This window comes from Nothoprocta perdicaria, unplaced genomic scaffold (assembly GCF_003342845.1).
Source record: "Nothoprocta perdicaria isolate Ctin4 unplaced genomic scaffold, notPer1 scaffold_7, whole genome shotgun sequence".
NCBI lineage: Eukaryota > Metazoa > Chordata > Aves > Tinamiformes > Tinamidae > Nothoprocta > Nothoprocta perdicaria.
This window is the reverse complement of record NW_020455976.1, coordinates 749,136-766,991: the sequence shown is the minus strand read 5'-3', so window position 1 is coordinate 766,991 and position 17,856 is coordinate 749,136. Positions and strand designations below refer to the sequence as shown.

Genomic DNA, 17,856 nt, shown 5'->3' with positions numbered 1-17,856 from the left:
GACTGTGCCTTCATCAAGCACACAGGTCTCCCTCCACTCCACCCAGGGCTGAAGCACACCAGAGCACTCCCAGGCTTTCCAGCTCGGTTCACAGCATGTGAGTCTTGGTGACTGTTCTGCTTTGGATGCTCCACAGAGCTATTCCCGCTGCTCCTTCCCATGGAATCAAGCCCCCAAGAACCCAGTGCTCCAGGAAGAGGAAATGCTCAGCCCCTGTTGGAAACCTCTGCGAGTCAGGGAAAGCCAGGCTGCTTTATAGCGTGGCCAAACGTGGCCACCGATYGCAGAGTTTAGCCCCAAGGTTGCCAGATGAAAATGAATGAGCTCRGGGCCGCCGGCTACCTGTTAGCTCAGGCTCTTAATTCTTCTGAGCAGCCCCCTCAGGGTTTCTCTCCWCCTCTACACATTCCCACTGACAAGATGCCTTTTACCACGGATTTATGGCAGTGACGGCGGAGAGAGCCGCGAATCAAAGGCTCTGCTGGGGAGCGCCACGGCCGCCCTCGCAGCACGGCTCCCCAGGGCTCTTTTCCAGCCTGCACTGGGGGATGTGCCTCTCCCAGCCCTGCCTCCCTCTGCTCTCAGGAGGCCAAATGAACTGTCACAACTTCCAACGGCGACGTTTTTTGAAGAGCTGCAGGAGGAGAGCAGTGATTTTACCATGCCTTGCTAGCGAGACTGCGCTCACAACAGCTCTGAAGTCTGCACGTGAGGAAGGATATGGAAACACCAAAGAGAGTTCRAAGGAGGGCCAGGAAAATGACCCAGGGGTAGGAAAAGGAGTCTTTCCCTTCAGGCCGTGAGGAGCTCAAGCTATTCAGCTTATTGCAGGAAAGCACTGAAGACAGCTGCAGCTTTTCGCGTCATCGCAAGGCTGCTTGCAACAGGGGCCAAAATCATGTTCCTTGCAATAAACTAGCAGGAGCTGGTGACACCGGGTATTTGGATGATGAATTACACATGCACCTAGTGTGACGAAAACAAACCCGAGTGCGGGCACTTCCCTCCTGCTGGGCTGATGCTCCAGGACGGCTCCTACCCCTGGGATGAGTGAATCCCTATTAAAATCACCCTGGGGGTTGTTCCTGGGTAGCTGGGTACCTGCGGCTACTGCTCGTCTTGACCTGCTCCTGTTCACATTGCTACCAGCCAGGGAGAAAGTTGCTCCTGACSCTTCTCTTTGCAGCACCAAGGGTGRCTTCTCCGCAGGTAAATGCCCTTTCCCTGGCTCCCAGCCCGGCAGCCGTGGTCCCTCCCATGAGGAACTCCTGCTGGGAAGGGCTCCGTGCTGGAYGCTCCCTGCAGAGCCAGGCGTTCGCCCCGGCAGAGCTGGCACATCCAGCTCACATCCAGCTCGCAGGGAGAGGGCTGGGGCCTGCCGAGGGAAGCTCCGTTCGGAGGGRTGAGCGGTGCTCCCTGGCGGGGTGCACAGCCCTGACCAACCTCGGAAACAACCTGGATTTGGGAGCTGCAGAGGGCTTCTGTTGGAAGGCCAGAGCCAGCAAYGCAGCTGTAACATTAGAGGAGGAATAACAGAAAGGAATCTGGCCCACTATTAGTCCCCGGGGGACCAAAGGAGCTTTCTTGCTTTAATTACATTGCAGAGCCATTAAGYGGTGCTGCCACGACAGCCCTCGGCAGGGCTGCAGGCACAGAGCACCTGAACAAAGAAACCTCTGCACCTCAGGAGGTCTCCTGGCCAGCAGAGCTGATTTATGGGCAGGAAGGGCAGTTGTCTCAAGTGAGCTGATTTGCAGAGCTCAGGCCAACCACGTCTACCGAGTGCCATGGAGCCGGCGAAGGCCCGAGGGCTTTCCATGAGGCGGGGAAAGCCCAGAGAGTCCCATTTTATCTCTGCACGTTTTAATTCATTGCAGGAGCTGTTGGAAACTCAAGCCTTTGGAAAGGAGGCTGACTTGCTAGACCTTCAGAGAGAGCTGTTAACCAGACCGTCCCGTCTCCAGAGCCGTTACGGGGGGTGCAGGAGCGTATCCCCACGGTCCCTCCTCRAGGGAGCAAAGCAGCTTTCCAGCCTGCCCAAGTTGGCTCAGCCACGCACTAACCACATGCGAGAGGACGTGGCCACAGCCAGAAAGCTCGGACAGCAGATCCTAGGCCTTCCAGCCTCCCGRGGGCCATAAGCAGCAGAGACAGCCCAACTTCAGAGACACGGATGGCCCCTCAATGCTCAGCCCAGTGCAGAGGAGCCTGGAGGGGCTGCACGGGGCGGCCGAACCGCGCGGCCCATGAGGCTGGCCAAGCCTCCAGCACGTCCCATGGCCTCACGAGCTTGCGGGCATGAGATGCAGGGCAAACTGGCCCCACTGCAGCTGGGGACCGTCCCCGTGGTGCCGCTGGCAGCACCGAGTGGCTGCCGCCCTCCGTCCTCCTCTCGTTCCTGCTCGTTCCCTGCCCAAACTCTTCCTCTGTCCCCTAGGCATGCTCGAATTTCAAGAGCCTGCTTTATATTTCTCCATTCCTGCACCTTAATCTGCAATTTTACACAGGCCAAACAACCCTTACTGAGATAAGGGCTGGCTAATCTGGCTAGCCTGCCTTCCTATATATCACAGGACAAAGGGTTTCACTGTTTTATTCCTCCTTTTGAGCCTGATGGCTTGTCTTTGGCAAGAGCATCTTCCAGGAAAGTAGTGATTCTGGTTTTGAAAGTTTGGAGGGACGGAGAAGCTGCCACTTCCCATGGAGTTTGTTCCAACAGCTAAACATCCGCACTGTTAACAGTCCCACTCCTTATTTCCAATTTGAATTTGTCTGGCTTCAGCTTCCAACCAGTGGTTCTTGCTCTTTCTTTTTCCATTAGATTAAAGAGATCTTTAGTATCCAAAACGCTCTCCCTGTGGAGGTCCTAACATCCTGTTCAAGGCACTGCTAGCAGTTGCTTAAGCAAGGCTGGACTGATGCAGCTTTTAACATTATCTGTGATTTTTATGGGCTTCTTGTACTGTGGGAGCTCCAGACTTGCTGACCCAAATCTGGGGTTCCTGTGCAAGGTCCTGTGACAAATGGAGCTGAACGGAGCCTCTCCCCAGAGAGAACATTTGCTGATACATTAAACCCAAATTAGCAACCCTCTGGACTGGAGAGCCACTCAGCAAAGCCTCTGTAGCTTCCAGAGCGACATGGGGCACAGCCAGGCAACGCGGTGCCTTCCTGCCCTGTCCGCCTTTCCCAGACGMTGCTGGTGGTTTTCCCAGTGCAGCTTTCGTGCAGCTGCACTCTGACACACAGAATTTCCACCCAAATCGCATTTCCRCACTGGGCGATTGGATTACGGTTCGTTCAAGACAAAATCCTCGCAAGAGTCCAAGTACCGGAGAGCTCCTGCTCCTCACGTCCCGCTGTGGTGACCCAGGGGTTGTGGTTATCAAGTTAGATAGCTTGGAGATACTTCTTGACAAAATCATCTGCTTCTTGGATTTTTTGCTGTGTGTAGACCTGCATTGCTTATGCTTCCCAATCTGGTTTCCCCTGATGAGGGTGGTTTCTGAATCTGTCCTCAGAAGATCATCTACACCTCAGAGACAGGACCTGTTTTCCATTTTCTGTGTGTGCCCTTCTTATRTTGAAGTCCTCAAGAGCTCCTCACCTGGGTGAGAAGTCACTTACCAAACTGGCTTACAGCTGTACTGGGGGAAATTGAACCTCTSCCTTGGACCTCTTGGGGATGCCCCAGATGAGGTCTGTGAACTCATGACAAATCTGGAGGGACATGAGGAGCTGCACCTCACGACTCCCGTCTCTTGCTTCCACTCTCCACACAGCACTGCTCATGCACTGTCCACACCAGCCTTCTGGGCACCACAGGCCCTTGCTTTGAGCTAGGACATGATCTGCTAGCTCTGTCCTGTTCCTCTTTCACTTAGACTTGTGCCTGGCATAGTTTTCACCATCGTTTCTCTGAAGCTGCAGAAGTCTCTGCTTTGAAGCCCATTGCTTTTATTGTGCTTTTCCTTATCCTTCATGCTCTAATGGCCATGCACGCCTTGTCTCACAGCTTCTCTTACCCGAATTTCCTTCTGGCTTCATATTATCACTAGGGCACTTCACCTGCAGGCAAACACTGCACGCTCAGCAAGGTGCTGTGCTTGTGTTTGTGTGCTCACCTAGCACTGCGCTTTGCAAACCGGCTTGGCGAGTGCCAYGTCTTCACCTTTCCAGGAAGCAGAGCAGATGAAAGACGGGCTTAAGAAAGAAGGGTTGTTGCCTCCCCAACAGAGCAGAGATGGGCAGAGATGTCCTCCTTACTGCATGCTGACTATTGCTCCTGCAGGATGCTCCTGCCGAGTCMTTGCTTTGGATGAACTTCAGGAGAGTGTGGGCCCAGCCCAGCAGGTCTCCTGTCTCAGCTTGCAGAGACGGATGGAGCCCAGTGGGCTGGCGTTAACTGCTTGGTTAAGGCAGCATTGTGTCTTCCCTTGCTCCATGCTGGAGGGTGTCTTTGCTCCAGTCTCCAGTGCAGGAGCAAGTCTGCAGTGAGCAGCCCAGCTCCAGTCGTGCACATGTCCCCCAGCCCTGAGGGGTGGGTGCAGGAGCCACTAGCAGCAGCATGACTTTGATGTGTTTGATGGGTTTGAGAGTCCAAGCATCTGCACTTCAGAGATGTCCTTTCTCATGGTACACTGAGAAGGAAAAGCCCCTTAGCCCGTTGTGACCACAAGCTGAGGCTAAGTGCTTTAGATCCCTTTCCCTATCCAAGTGTAAAGCAAGTCTCGGAGAAGTCCTTGGGTGATGCCACCCGCAGCACAGGTGCAGAGGATGCTGCTGCAGCCCTGGGATACAGCACAGCCATGATCGAAAGAACACATTTATGTTCTTGCTTGCAGACAGGCTTGGATGCTGCGGTAGCCACTTGCAATGACAGCATCTTCCACCAGCGAGGACACGTGCAGAGCTCTCCTCCCACCCAGGGCGGGCAGAGGAGGGGATGTCCTGCTTGGTCTCCCAGGCCTGCATGGGGCAGCTCCCACCTACGGCTTCTGGTGCTCATGCTCAAGGCTGGCTGGGACATTTCTGCATGACACCATTTCTGTGCTGACGCTCAGAGGGCCACTCTGGTTGGAGATCTCCTGGCAGAGCCTCTCGCTTGGGCATTCCTGAATTCCTGCCCTCTCTCCCTAGGCCTGCAATCTCAYAGCAAACAGCTCCTCGCCTTTTCCATCCCTTCCCCGTCTGCAGGCGTCGCTCGAGCCAGCCCCCGAGCTCCGGAGCGTGGGGCAGCTGGGGGTGCCAGACGCTCGCCTTGCAGATTTACGGTCGGCGGGAACAGCTTCCATGTGTGCGCGAGCTCCACTGGACCGGCYCCCTCTCCCCACCCTTGGTTGCTCGCAGGCTCGCCGAGCACGCGCGCTCGCTCCGCGCTGCACAGCCGCCGCACGCGGCCCGCAGCGCAGCCCCGGGCTCCACGGCGGGGGACGCAGCAGCCCAGTCCCGGTCCTGGTCCCGCCGCGGCGGTTTGGCTGCCTGTGCCCCGCGGTGCAGATGTGCCGGAGCAGGCGGCGCCGGGACACAGCTCCGACACGGCTGCAATGAGCGGAGGCCCTGGGCAAGCCGGCTCGGCTGGCGAGCGTGCCAGGGAGTGTGCACGTGTGGGCGCCCAACCCAACACCAGCAGCCCRCAACTCTCCCACCTAAGTGCTAAGCCCTCCTGGGCTAAGCAAAGGAGGTGAAAAAGCACCAGCCGCTTCCCAAAGCACTGTCAGACCCGTGCACTGCTGCCACGGATGCTCAAGGATGCCTTCAATTCAATTCAAATACGGTTTGGCTGGCTTTCACTGCCACAACTGAGACAGGCTCTGCCATCACTACAGCCTTCTATTCTTCCGGGTCTTTTTCCAGCCCCCATATACCTAGTGCTTGTTATGCTTGGCTGTAGAAAGGAAGTTTTAGCATCTACCTAACACMGGAGGGACTGAATGTCTCAGGATCTACAGTCTCATCTGGCAGAAGAAGGTCCAAGAGGACCCACAGTTACCAGATGCAAGTGTGGATTTCAGCTTTGACCTTTCCATGGGTTGTGTTGTGTTGGCCCTGCCTAGAAACAAGCCCACATTTTACCACCTGTAGATATATCCTTGCAGTCCTTTTCCTCTGCGCATTAAGGGARCAGAAATCACTCTCAAGAATGGATATAAAAGAAGGCAGCCCCAGAGGGAAGCTCATTTAAAAAGGTGTTTAACACACTCAAACCATCTGAAGAGAGGGCTCACAAATACCTGGGAGGCTCTCCAATAAAATAAAAGCATTGCAATGTTCTGGACTGCTTCAGAATGACACTGGGCTACATGGGACATGTGCTATGCACACACCATGCTTGAAACGAGCCTCTTCCAAAGGCCACTCAGGAATTTCAAATGCCTTCTGAAGGGTGAATGTCACTGCTGCTTCTCCCCTCGTTTCCTGCACTCCCCATTTCCACAGGCGCGTGCAGATGCATACGGGCAGACTGAGTTATGTGGCAGAGGGTCTGTTTTTGATGGGCTTCTCGATCACAAGTCATGCAGTAAAGTCCCAGCTATTATACAACTGGCTACCCTAACTGCTCAAGGAGAAAAAAGCACTCCAACAATGCATGAAAAATTTACTTCCATATAACAAGGCATTAAACCACTTGAGATTAGTTGCTTTAAGGCTGGCGGCAGCACTTGCTCTCCCCAGTCTGACTTAGTCCATACCCAGGCCGGAGAACATCATGCCACCCAGTTTCTCCTGCATCGCTCCCCATTAGCCCAGCGAGAGGAGCACATTTCCCCTGGAGCGGACAAGCAAAATGTGCCGCTCAGTTTGGAGCACAGGCGAAGAGACAGCCTGTCTTGAACACCGTGTTCAGGAAAAGGGGGAACAGGCAATTCTGGCAGCTAGGTCAGGCATCCCAAGCTGCTCCCATCATCTTGTAGTAAATGGCTGTATCTGGGCACAGAGGCGGTGTCTCTTGCAAGACACCCCAAAAACCCCAAGATAAACTTAGCCTATGTGTGTAAAACCCAGAAGAAATTTGGGTGCTTCCCTAATTTTAATCTGTAGCACTAGAGCTTCTCCGCAGTGTCCTTCCCGGAGACCGCACTGGGGAGCGGGCGGCATCGCAGCACGGGGCTGTCGCGGTGCGACTGCGGGTCACAGGGATGAGGGGGACACGTGGGGAGGGGACTCAGCCTAAAGCTCGTCCTTCATGCCCTAACAGCACCTTTGCCTGGAAGCTGCTATTCCCAGTTCTCCTGCATATTCCACCAAAGCGGCCAGGGTCTAGAAGTGTGTCTGCAGGTCAGGGCTCATCCTCAGAAAACACAAACCGAGTCTGGCTGGGCTGGCCAGGCCTGTGTCCCCGGCTGGGTCTGCGTCCCTGGTGCTGCCTGGAGGAGCCCGAGCGCAGAGCGAGCTTTGCGCTCTGCCCGCCGGCTCTCCAGCATTTCTCATGGTCCACAACGTGGCCCAGGACAGCAAGCTTCGCTCGGCTGTAACAGCCCCAGGCGGTTATCTTCCTGCTCCTTCCCCTTTACACAAGAGCCCCGTCCCCACACCACACTGCTGGGGCAGAGGCCGAGCACAGCACTGCGGCTCCCGCAGTCCTCCCGCTCCGAGCAGAAGAGCCGGGAGGCCCGGGAGCAGCACCACGGAGCTTGCCTCAATTCCCGTGAGCCCGAGTGGGAGCAGCACCACGGAGCTCTGCTCGATTCCCACGAGCCTGAACGGGAGCAGCACCACAGAGCTCGGCTTGATTCCCGCGAGCCCGAGTGGGAGCAGCACCACGGAGCTCGGCTCGATTCCCACGAGCCTGAGACCCGCTCTGCTCACACACGGAGAGCGGGGCCGGCAGGAGCAGAGGCAGGGCTGCCGCGGGGAGCCCGCTCCCGGCTCCGGGATGAGCTGCCAGCTGGAGCGGCGACGGATCCCGCGGCGCCGCAGCCCCGCTCTTGGCAGCCAGCTGACTCGCGCCCCCGCCGCGTGTGGAAAACTCTTTGTCGCGGCAGCTAATGAGCAGATTGGATTTCAGAGCGCCCGGCGCAGGTACATTTGGGGGCTTTCATCTCCCTGATAGCTCCCACGGGAAAAGAGCGGCTGCTGCACCTCCCGCCAGGTCACGGGCTGGTCTTGCTGGGCTGTTTCATGTTCGCAGCTTTTAAGCCCTCCAGCAATTTGCACCTGCCTAGGGCTCTTTTAAGCTGGAGGAGGGGAGAGCAATGTGTTTTAARAGTGCACATCAGAGTCCATGCAGGAACATGATACTGGAGCATGGAAAAGAAATCAATGCTCAGGCATTTGGGAGAGTGAGGAAACTGTTATGAGAGGGAGTGGTGTCTAATTTATTAGATRAATTATCTTTAAAACAACCGTACAATCCATTTTAAAGACCTTGACAGTCTTTAACAGTCCTGGACCTCCTCTCCTGGCCTCSGTCCTGCTCATAACTTCCAGGCCTGCACTTGGCGCAGGAGTTAGTGGCAGGTATGGGAGGGCTGGCCAGGGGCCACCCACCACCTGCTGCCCCCCACTCACTGCGAGCAGGGTCTGGATGATGTGAGGAACCTGGGACAGCCCCAAGCCCCTGGGGATGGGGAGGATGTGGCTTGGCCAGAGCAACTCACTCTTCAGAAGAAGAATCCCACCAAGTATTCGCTCAAGGCTCAGATGCCTTTCAAATGAAGTTCAAGACCCACCAACTCCCATGAGCACGTAGCCTAGGGCAGTATTTGCACAGGGATGCCTAAGGAGCAGCCCAGGGCTCCCCGATGGATGGGCACCTGGCTGTCCAGGGATACCTGGAGCAGCCCAGGCAGGGGACCATGCACTCCTGCTTAGGGATTTGCTCTCTGAAGCCAACCACAAGGCAGGGGTGGGAGCTGAAAGCAGACCCAGTGTCCAAGACACTTCCAAGATCCTCCCCTGATGCTCAGTGCCGCTGTCACATTAGGGGTGCTATTTGCCCTGGCCCCATGGGTAGGAGACAAGGGTGAAACGCAGCTCTCTGAGGCTCTGACCCTTTGTGGTCGCTCTCCAAGAACCCAGGACAACRTAAAAATCCAGGTTTTTCCTAGCAGGGCTGCCTTATCAAGTGCACATCTCTCTGACACCGCTCCCCGTGCGATTCTCAGATCTCCGTTACACTCTCCCAGGCTGGCTGACAGGGTCTGCCTGCCGCTGCCCTGACACCCCCGCACCCCTCCACTCAGCCGCGTTCTCCACTTACAAGGGGGAGAATTTACTAGACAAAAAAAAAAAAAAAAGAAAAAGAGGATGAAAGGGAACCTGCTACTTTTAAAGCAGTTCTCCATACGGTTTCCTTGTTAGCCCGCCGTATGCAGGAGCCACCAAGCCCCCGGTGCTACTATTCCTGCTTAGAGCCAGCTCCAGCTTTGGAGGTAATGCCCTCCCATCTGCCTTCAACATGTTGCACTTGACATTAACTAATGYCTCCTATTAACATCCAAAGAAGCGGATCTGGAAAAATTCATTTTCAAGGCAAGTTCAARGGAGGCCACAAGGAGAAGCGGGTTCTCAACTGCGCACAGGGCTGTATCCGCGGCAGAGCCAGGAGCCTGTGAGATGGGCCAGGGACGAGGGTAGCACATTCTTCTGTGAGCAGGAARGGGGAAGGGCGGCCGTGGAGAGTCCCCGCGGCCCCACGCACACGTACCGGCAGCGGGTTGAAGTTCTGATCCACGAGGTGGTTGTGCCCGTGGTCGAGGAAGGAGTGCCGCACCACCACRTCGATGCCCTGGCTGGCCAGCAGCCCCAGTGTGTTCAGCCACCTGGAGCGCAGAGAGAGCCGAGTGGCAGGGCTGCCCGAGCGCGGCACCCGCCTGCCCCGGCACCGGGTGCCYGGCTCTCCAGCGTGCCGGGCTGGCACGCGGCTCTGCCGCTGCTCCGCGGCGAGCCAGAGCCTGCACGTGGCTCCAAGCTAAGCAGCCCCTTACCTGCCCCGCGTGCCTCCCTCTGCAGCCATCTCTGCCCCCTGCGTGTGCCTGACTCGCATGTCCCCACCGCGTGCCCGAGCCATCCCCAACGCAGCCCCTGTGTCCCCAGGGTGTCCTGGCGCATCACACAGCCTACAAGCTCTGTGCCAGCCTGGACGTGCTGCCCGAAGGGGAGTCCGGCCAGCCCCGCTCTGCGAGGTCTCAGCTTGCTGCCTCCCTTGCGCACATTCCTACACCTCGCTCCAAATCACCTACCTACCATTCCTTTGGTAGGAATCACCTACCAAAGATTGTAGGAACAATCTTTCTCAACTACTGCTAGCTCTGAAGATATGGGCTGGGGCTTTGCTGCAGGATCTATTTGCTCCTGGGCTGCGCCATTGGACAAGCCCCAGGAATCAGGAATAGTTATGGTTTCTAAGGAGAGAAAGTTGCTTCCAGGTCAGAGTCCTGTCAAGCACTTTGCAGGGCCCCGCGTCCTGCAGAGAAACAAATGCATCCAGCAAAGGAGGGAGGGCCTGAAAGCAGCGGGGCAGCTGTGCTTGCAGCTTGAAAAGAGGCCTTTGAGCAAGGACAAGGACATTACTGAACCTCCCAAGCCAGGCAGGCTCCTCGGGAACACCAAGGCCAGGAGCCAGTGCCAGCAGCCTCTCTGATCCTGCTTTGGTTGCACCTCCACTGTCATGACATACACCATGGGACTATGAGCAGTCATATCCCTACTGTGCTTCTCTACCCAGAGACTGTGTCATCTAGAGAAGAGCAGAGCTAAAGGTAGCTGAGATGGATGCTGCAGGGAAAATAACAGTGCCTGGGGCTGCTAGTGGTGTACCACAGTGGGAGGAGCAGTCGTGGGTGCTGGTGTCCAGGCAGAGAGCGGACCCTCTGCCAGCAGCAGGCAGCTGTTTCCAGCAGTTTTCAGCAAGTTGCCTGCACAGCCCACACAGTTACGGCTCCCGAGCACCGGCGTGACTCACAGGAACCCAGCGGCGTAGGAATCGGAGAGGTTGTTCATGCCTCCAGCTGAGGTAGCTCCAACGCCTTCCAACCAGATCTTCTTCCCYGGCGTGTATGTGTTCACCACCTGCACGGAAGACGAGAGCAGCAAACAGCCTTCGTTCCCGTGCCCAGGGGCGAGTGCTGCTCGCCTCGATGCTCCGATCTGGGGAGATCTGAGCAGCAGCAGATCTGAGCAACTGCCTAGCTGTGATCCCATCTCCTGCCAAGCATCACTCCCATCCCTGCTGTGGAGCATGCTCTTATCAGCCACACATATATAACCCCCGTGCCTCAAACCCAGGCCTCTCTGGCACGCAGGGCCAAGGGTGTCCTATCTGCAAGCACGGCTGATGAGTTGGGGCATGTGGCACTTCTTATACCCTTACAGAGCCTGCTCAGAGCCACCCAGCAGGGGCTGGTAGCTGCTTGTCGTGGAAGAGCCTCTTCCCCCTCAAGTTCTTCTGAAAACATGATTTAAAGCCAAGCTAGTCATCCCTCACTTTGTGCTTCCTGCCTAGAATCTGCCCTGTGTTAGGGCCCACTCCCTCGCATCAGCCCTGCATGCTGGCAATGCCCTCCTTCCCCAGGGGAGCTCCTGCCTGGTCCTGGCACGCGTGCCCTAGCATGGCCACGAGCTTGCCCTGACGGTGTCTCCATGGAAGGGTACTGCTCTCCAAACCCTCCTGCCTCTGGCATGTGTCTGCTTTCCATCTCCTGGAGCTGAGGTTGGGGCAGAAAAGAAACAGGGACTCAAGAAGTGCAGAGGTGCCTACAGCCATAGGAAGGCACAATAGGAACCAGAGGGGAGAGCAGTGCAGATCCCAAAACACAACGGGACACCTGGGCAGGGGCTGCTTTGCCATCTGATGGGTCTCTGTAAGCACTGGGACATGCATGTCCAAACAAACTGGCTTGCCCACTGGCTTCCACATGAAGGAYTCCCATGGGCCACACAATGCTCAGCGAGGTGGCCACATGTGACGGGAGGGCTCGGATGGCAGGAGCTGCCCCTTCCCAGCGCAAGCAGCCCCCGGTGCCACACAAGCACCTTCTCCTCTGCCGCTCTGCCGCTCTTGCCGGCCGGGCTCGGAGCTGCCGTGAGCAGATGTCTGCAAGCCCCGCGGGCCAGAGCGCACAGCGCAGCCTCACGRATCCTGCCCCATTAGTGCAGGACGCTGGAATGTGCTGGATGGACTGGGATCCCTCAAAGATGTTAAATACGCCAGCTCCGGGCTGCCTCCCACTCACAGCCTGCGCGAGCTGACATCCCTGCCTGAAGCCCCAGAGGTGTTGGCATCCTGCCTATAATTATCTAAGCCCGCCACCTTCCTCAGTCAGAGAGGAAGCAATAAAACAGGGAAGTGGACAAGCCCAGCTGCTCTAATCAGCCCCGGCAGGATGCACATACTCAAAGCCAAGCTGGAGGCTATTAGCACCCAGYGCTGTGCTTTTGCTCAGCCACACTGGCATTCCCCGGAGCTTTCTCTCTGGGCCTCGTGGTGCTGCCAAGGCTCTGTGATGGCACCAGCTCTCTGGTCATGATTGTACAAAGTCCAGGGAGCCCTTGTGCCCCTTCCCACCCAGCCATGCCCATCCACCAGACCACAGTGGGCATGGCAAATGCATCCTCTCTATTGTGGGGACCCTATGGTCCCTCCTTGACAAGGCAGCATGAGGCCTCCACCACGTCCCGTCCCCTCGCCAGGAGACACTCAGCGGCATCAGCGTGACGGGCGCTGCTGGGTTTTGCTCTGGATCGAGGTCAGACGGAGCCTCTCTCTTGCCCCCACGCCGGTCCCGCGGGCTGCCCGCAACGCCTTCCAGCTCCGGGAGCATGCGCGGATGTTTCCCAGCTTGCGCTGGAGGACTCGGTAAGCGGATGCTCTGCCCCGGTTTTGCTGTGCAGACCCTCGCAATCCCTTTCCTGGGGCCTCTCTGGGTTGTTTACTCATCCTACAGTTCCTCCCTGCAGGAATTGCAACAGTAAGATGTTGTGGTGACTGGTATGGTATGAAAACCTAGACAAGACAAACAGGCAGATGCGTCCACCAGTCTGTACAGATTTCCCTGTTTTTCCCTACTCCTTAATTTTCGCAAGGTCAACAACGGGGCAGGCTGGGCCGCAGCCCTGACCCTGTACCAGCTGAAGCGCAAGGACCCTGCAAAGCCCCAGTCATTACAAGCTCCAGCCTTGTCTCCCTGACCGACAGGGACGGGAAAGCTTTCCGAGCGCTRTGCTAGCCAGGCGGTGCTGTAGGCTCCGGCACAGTGAGCAAGCAAGCAACAGCTGGGTTTTATAATGCAGACAAAACACGATCATCAGGGAGAAGAAGAAAAAAAAAGCCAGTTGTTCAGACTGAACCCGATTCTGCGCTGACAAAAGTCACCGAGGAATTGCAACGGTCACAGCTTTGCAAGTCACACTTCAGGCGCTGGTGGAGAGCAGGGTTAGGAGAAGGCCACTGAGAACCTCCAGTGTTGCCTTCCCCACAAAACGTGTGTTTGCATCCCAGRTGCCTGCCAGCATTTCCCCTAGCTGTGCTCCGACCCTGCGCTCTCCCATGACCTTCTGCAAAGCCCCCGTGCCTGCAGCGTGGCCCATGCCACCTTTGCACACCCTGCTCGCGCCCGCTGTCCTGCCGGCAGGTCCCAGCGTGGTGAAGCCCACCCGGCCACCAGCCCTCCTGGACCCATGGCACTCACGCACTTTCTGGATTTTCCTGATCTGGTCAGATAGCGTGTCCAACAGGCGCGTTTTCAGGAAGTCCGTCGCTTTGGCCACTCGGCCATCAATGTAGTAACTGGAATGAAAACAAGAAAACAAGAATCAGACAGCTGAGAGTGGCTCTGCCCCAAGCCATGTCTTGTGTCCCATTGCCCATTGTGGCATTGCAGTGCCTCACGTGGGACTTCTTGTGCCTTCCCCAGCCCTGTCCCTCTGGCTGTGTCTGCAGATCACTTCTGTCCAAGACAGCGATATAGAGTGAGGAGGGCTCAGCCTAACATTGAGCATCCTCACTGCAGAAACCCTGGGAAGCTTTGCCTTTCCTTCATCACCCTGGTGGAAAAGCAGAGCTGGGAGCAGAACGCTGGTACCACCCCAAGAAGATCTTGATTTACCAGGCTCACAGCAGCTGCACCTATTGCCTGTGTTAGGGATACTCTGTTTTGAAAATGTGTGGAAGCCCCTGCGAGTGTCATTGCTATTAGAAGGACTGCTTTTAYGAACAGTAAAGCAGAGGATCCACATCTAGTGGTTTAAATGAAGGACTTATTAGTCAAAGGAGGTAGGCCACAGGCACCAAGAAGCAGAAGGATCCCCTACAGCAAAACAGCCTCTGCTACACTCAGAAAATTGTCTCTGGCCCTGGCAGAGACACATCTGGATAGGACACATCTGCAGGACACATCTGAGATAGGATGGGGGAGGCTGGGGCTGCTCCTGGAAACCACGCCTGGCTCCCCACGCACCCTGCCCCTTCCCATTCCTGCTCCCTGCAAAGCAACCACAACCCAGTCCTCCCTCGGGAAGAACCCGTGTCCTGTATTTGTGCTCCCTGTTTCCGCGGGGGCAGCCCCGCTCTTGCAGAAACCATTTCTGCCATGGAAATGCCATGGACTGCTTCCCGTTCAGAGGGCTGACTACTGCTCCTCATACACTTGCTTACATAAAACACGGCTACAGTGCTGCCAGTCATAACGTGAATCATTTGTCTTCTAAGTGTGGGAGGAAARCTCTGAAACGCCTAAATACTGTTGCCTCCTGGCTTGAGGGCACTAGGTGAAGTTGCCTAGAGTCCAAACACCCTGTATTAGGAGGTAATACAGAAAKACTCCTCCTGAAGAAGCATCTGGGGTCAGTATCTCTGACACCAGGGAAGACTGGCACCCCTTGCAGATCTCCCAGGAGTCCTTCTAGCTACTCAGTGGCACTGAAGCTTCTGCTGAAGCACCCTCTGACACAGCCCAGGAGCATCCACCTGGCTGATAAGCAAGGTTTGCAATGGAAACTTTCTGAAATTTTCCATCCAGCATCTCCAGCAACAAAACATAAACCCTATAGAATATATACCCATCCCTTGGTCTCTTGGTTTCTGCAAGCTGCCCTACCACCTTTGGCACCAGCACTGCAAAAAATAGCTGAGAAGAGAAACTGCCTTACTGCTACTAATATGGGATTGGATTTTTCAGCTTTTTGGGCATTGCATGGGCTTGAGGGAAAGCAGATGCTGCTGCAAACAGGTATGTCTAGGGGAGAGGGAACACCAGGCTGTGCACGGCTGGTGCCCCAGCTGTGCAGTGGGAAGGGGACAGACTCCCACATGGTCCCAAGAGCCTGTCAGGAGCCCCAGGAGAGCTGGTGGGCTCCATGGTGCCCTGGGCCCCCGAGCAGGAAAGGGTTTCTAGTTTCCAGCATGGGTGTATGATAAAGAGATCTTCTCTCCTTATGGCCCGTGCCCTTCAGACAGTTCTGAAGGACAAGGGGCACTGTGTACAGAGGTGGGAAAAGCAGCACAGAGGAAGACAGGCCCTCAGAAATCCCACACTATCCTGGCGTCTGAAAAAGAYGGTTTCACCTTTCCAGAGCTACAGCTCATTTAGAGGGGTGATTTCTTTCTAACACGCATCCTGCCTGRCCCCAGTGAGCACTGCAAAGCCCATTGCTGCTTCACGCTCGCTCCCAGGGACAGGTCTAACACAGACAAAAGGCAGAAGGAAAACGTCCTTGTTAAAGGCAGAAGGGCTGTTAGTGAACCGAAGGCAAGGCCATAACCCGTGGCAGCAAGCCCAAAACCGGAGCGGGGAGAGAAGAGAGCAGCTGTAGTAGTGGCCATCGTGGCATATTTTCCGGGTGCGTGAATGCACGTGCGGGCAGGAGAATCCCCAGAGGATGCAGCCGGAGTGCACGGCACACGTGCAACATTTATAAACGCTCAGAGAGCTCTTCTGCTTCTCTCTGCTCCAGTGCCCAAATCAGGTAAATACACACGGAGCGACTCGGGGCTTCAGCGCACGCGAGCAATGCCAGGGCTGACTGGCCCAGAGAAGAAGCAAATCAGAGCTTCAGCTCACAAATGCCCCCAAACAGAAGCAGCTCCTTGCAAATCCCCTCCCAGGTACAGAGCTCCAGCTGTGGACACAGGATCATGCCTATCGGACCTGTGTTCCACGTGCTGTAAGAAGAGAAAGTAAGAGAGACTGTCCAGCGTGTCCGTGCYGGCTGTAAGATGCTAAGGACAGATTATCTCCAGGGGTGACCGGGGAAGTGTTCAGAATATCATCAGTTCTTATATAATATTGAATCACTGGCTGCRGAGATGACAACAGATCAGTGAGCAGCAGGCAGTGATGGGGTTTGCAGAGATTACTTTTAAAAGACAAAATTACAAAGCACTGGACCCTGGGGAAGGCAGATGTTYGGATTTCAGCATAGCATGTAAAAACTGAACAGAAGAGATCTTTTGGACTGATATAGACTAAAAGCCCCATTGCTTGGGCTTAAAACTGGTGGAAAGGCCACAAAAAGAAGTTTATATGAATAAACTTCTATATAATAAAATAAATAATGATAAAAGTGGAGCTAGAGATATGTCGGTCGACGTAGCGTTCCTCCAGCACCAAAGGCTGTGGCGTTCGCCTGGGCTGTGCAAGCCAGTATGATCACAGAGGCCAGAACAGACCTGTCAGACACCACACGCAAGCTGAGACCTCCTCCTCGGCCCTTCCAGGTGCAAAGAGCGCTCTGACTCGCAGCCCCTCTGCAAACARAGGGGAACGTTGCTGTTTTAACCAGTAACAGCCTCCAAAGAAGCCAACTCTAATGACCTGCTCTCCTCACCATGCTCTTCTCTCACAGAGCAAGAGGACTCAGCGTGGAAGGTGCCGAGCCCGTTAAGACCCCGCAGAGAGCAGAAACGCCTGGGGACAGTGCCAGGATCACAGATATTTGACACCTTCCTTAACAACCCCGAGCAATGGGGAATGGCGCAGGGATGAAAGGCAAAAATACACTCTGTGCTTTAATATCAGSAAACCTTTTTGCTGATAGTGCATCTCCCCTGGGGAGCAAGGAGGGGAACCCCTCATCTCTGGGTCTCTGAAAAGCACAAGAAGAAAATTATGACATTTCTCTGGGACAACAGGGATCTCTCGCAGATCTGCCTAGGAAGTTCTGAAGATATTGATGGGTACTTTCAAAACCCCCAAACTGGGAGAGGGAGCAAATGGGATCAGTTGTACAAGGCCAGCAGGGAGGAAAAAGGCACCAAGGGTTTTTCTGATTTAGTGCCAGGCTATTCAGGAAAGAGAAGGTCATTTCCAGCTCGAGATTTTGCAATTGAGATCCAAGCTCTTCCTGCTGAGAACTTCAACCACGGGTAGAGGAAATAGAGAAATCTAAGCAAGACTCACAAAACTGCCAGATCTTTAAAGCAGGAGAAGAGGTCATTAGGCGTGGATTATTCCCCGGAGCGAAGGCTGCAGCTTTCCTGATATTTACAATGACTCAGTGCACTTGACATAAAAAAAAAAAAAAAAAAAAAAAAAAAAAAACCCTAGCAGTCACAACTCTCCAACCTACAAAAAAGCCAGCAGCAGCTGCAGGAATATCCCCATGGAACAGAGCGGCTGCGTCCTCCTCTCCCTGTGTCCACCAGGTCTTAGTGAGGAGGGAGGCAAATGGGCAACCTCTGCCCAGCGCGGAGTGGCTGGTCCCCGCAGTTTGGTGCTGCTGTGTCTGTAGAAGGGCAATGTGCAGAAACAACAGAAGAGCCAGGCAAGGGAAAGGTAGATCTAACAGAAGTCTAGATGAGACACATGCCTTGAAGGAAAGGCCAGGTTTGGCTGCTCTGGGTGTGCTGGGGAACGGCATAGAAGATATGGAAGATAGCCCACTTTGTAAAAAAAAAAAAATATATATATATATATA

General features: G+C 55.3%; 1 protein-coding gene across 1 annotated transcript in view; it reads right to left on the bottom strand.

Moving 5' to 3' along the window:
- Window positions 1-17,856, bottom strand: part of HPSE2 (heparanase 2 (inactive)) — a 104,680-nt gene that overhangs the window by 1,671 nt on the left and 85,153 nt on the right. The window contains exons 7-9 of the mRNA XM_026050626.1: window positions 13,636-13,729; window positions 10,907-11,013; window positions 9,650-9,764 (exon numbers count right to left, since the gene is read on the bottom strand). Of these exons, the coding sequence (XP_025906411.1) occupies window positions 9,650-9,764; window positions 10,907-11,013; window positions 13,636-13,729 (316 nt within the window). The remainder of the gene's footprint in view (window positions 1-9,649; window positions 9,765-10,906; window positions 11,014-13,635; window positions 13,730-17,856) is intronic.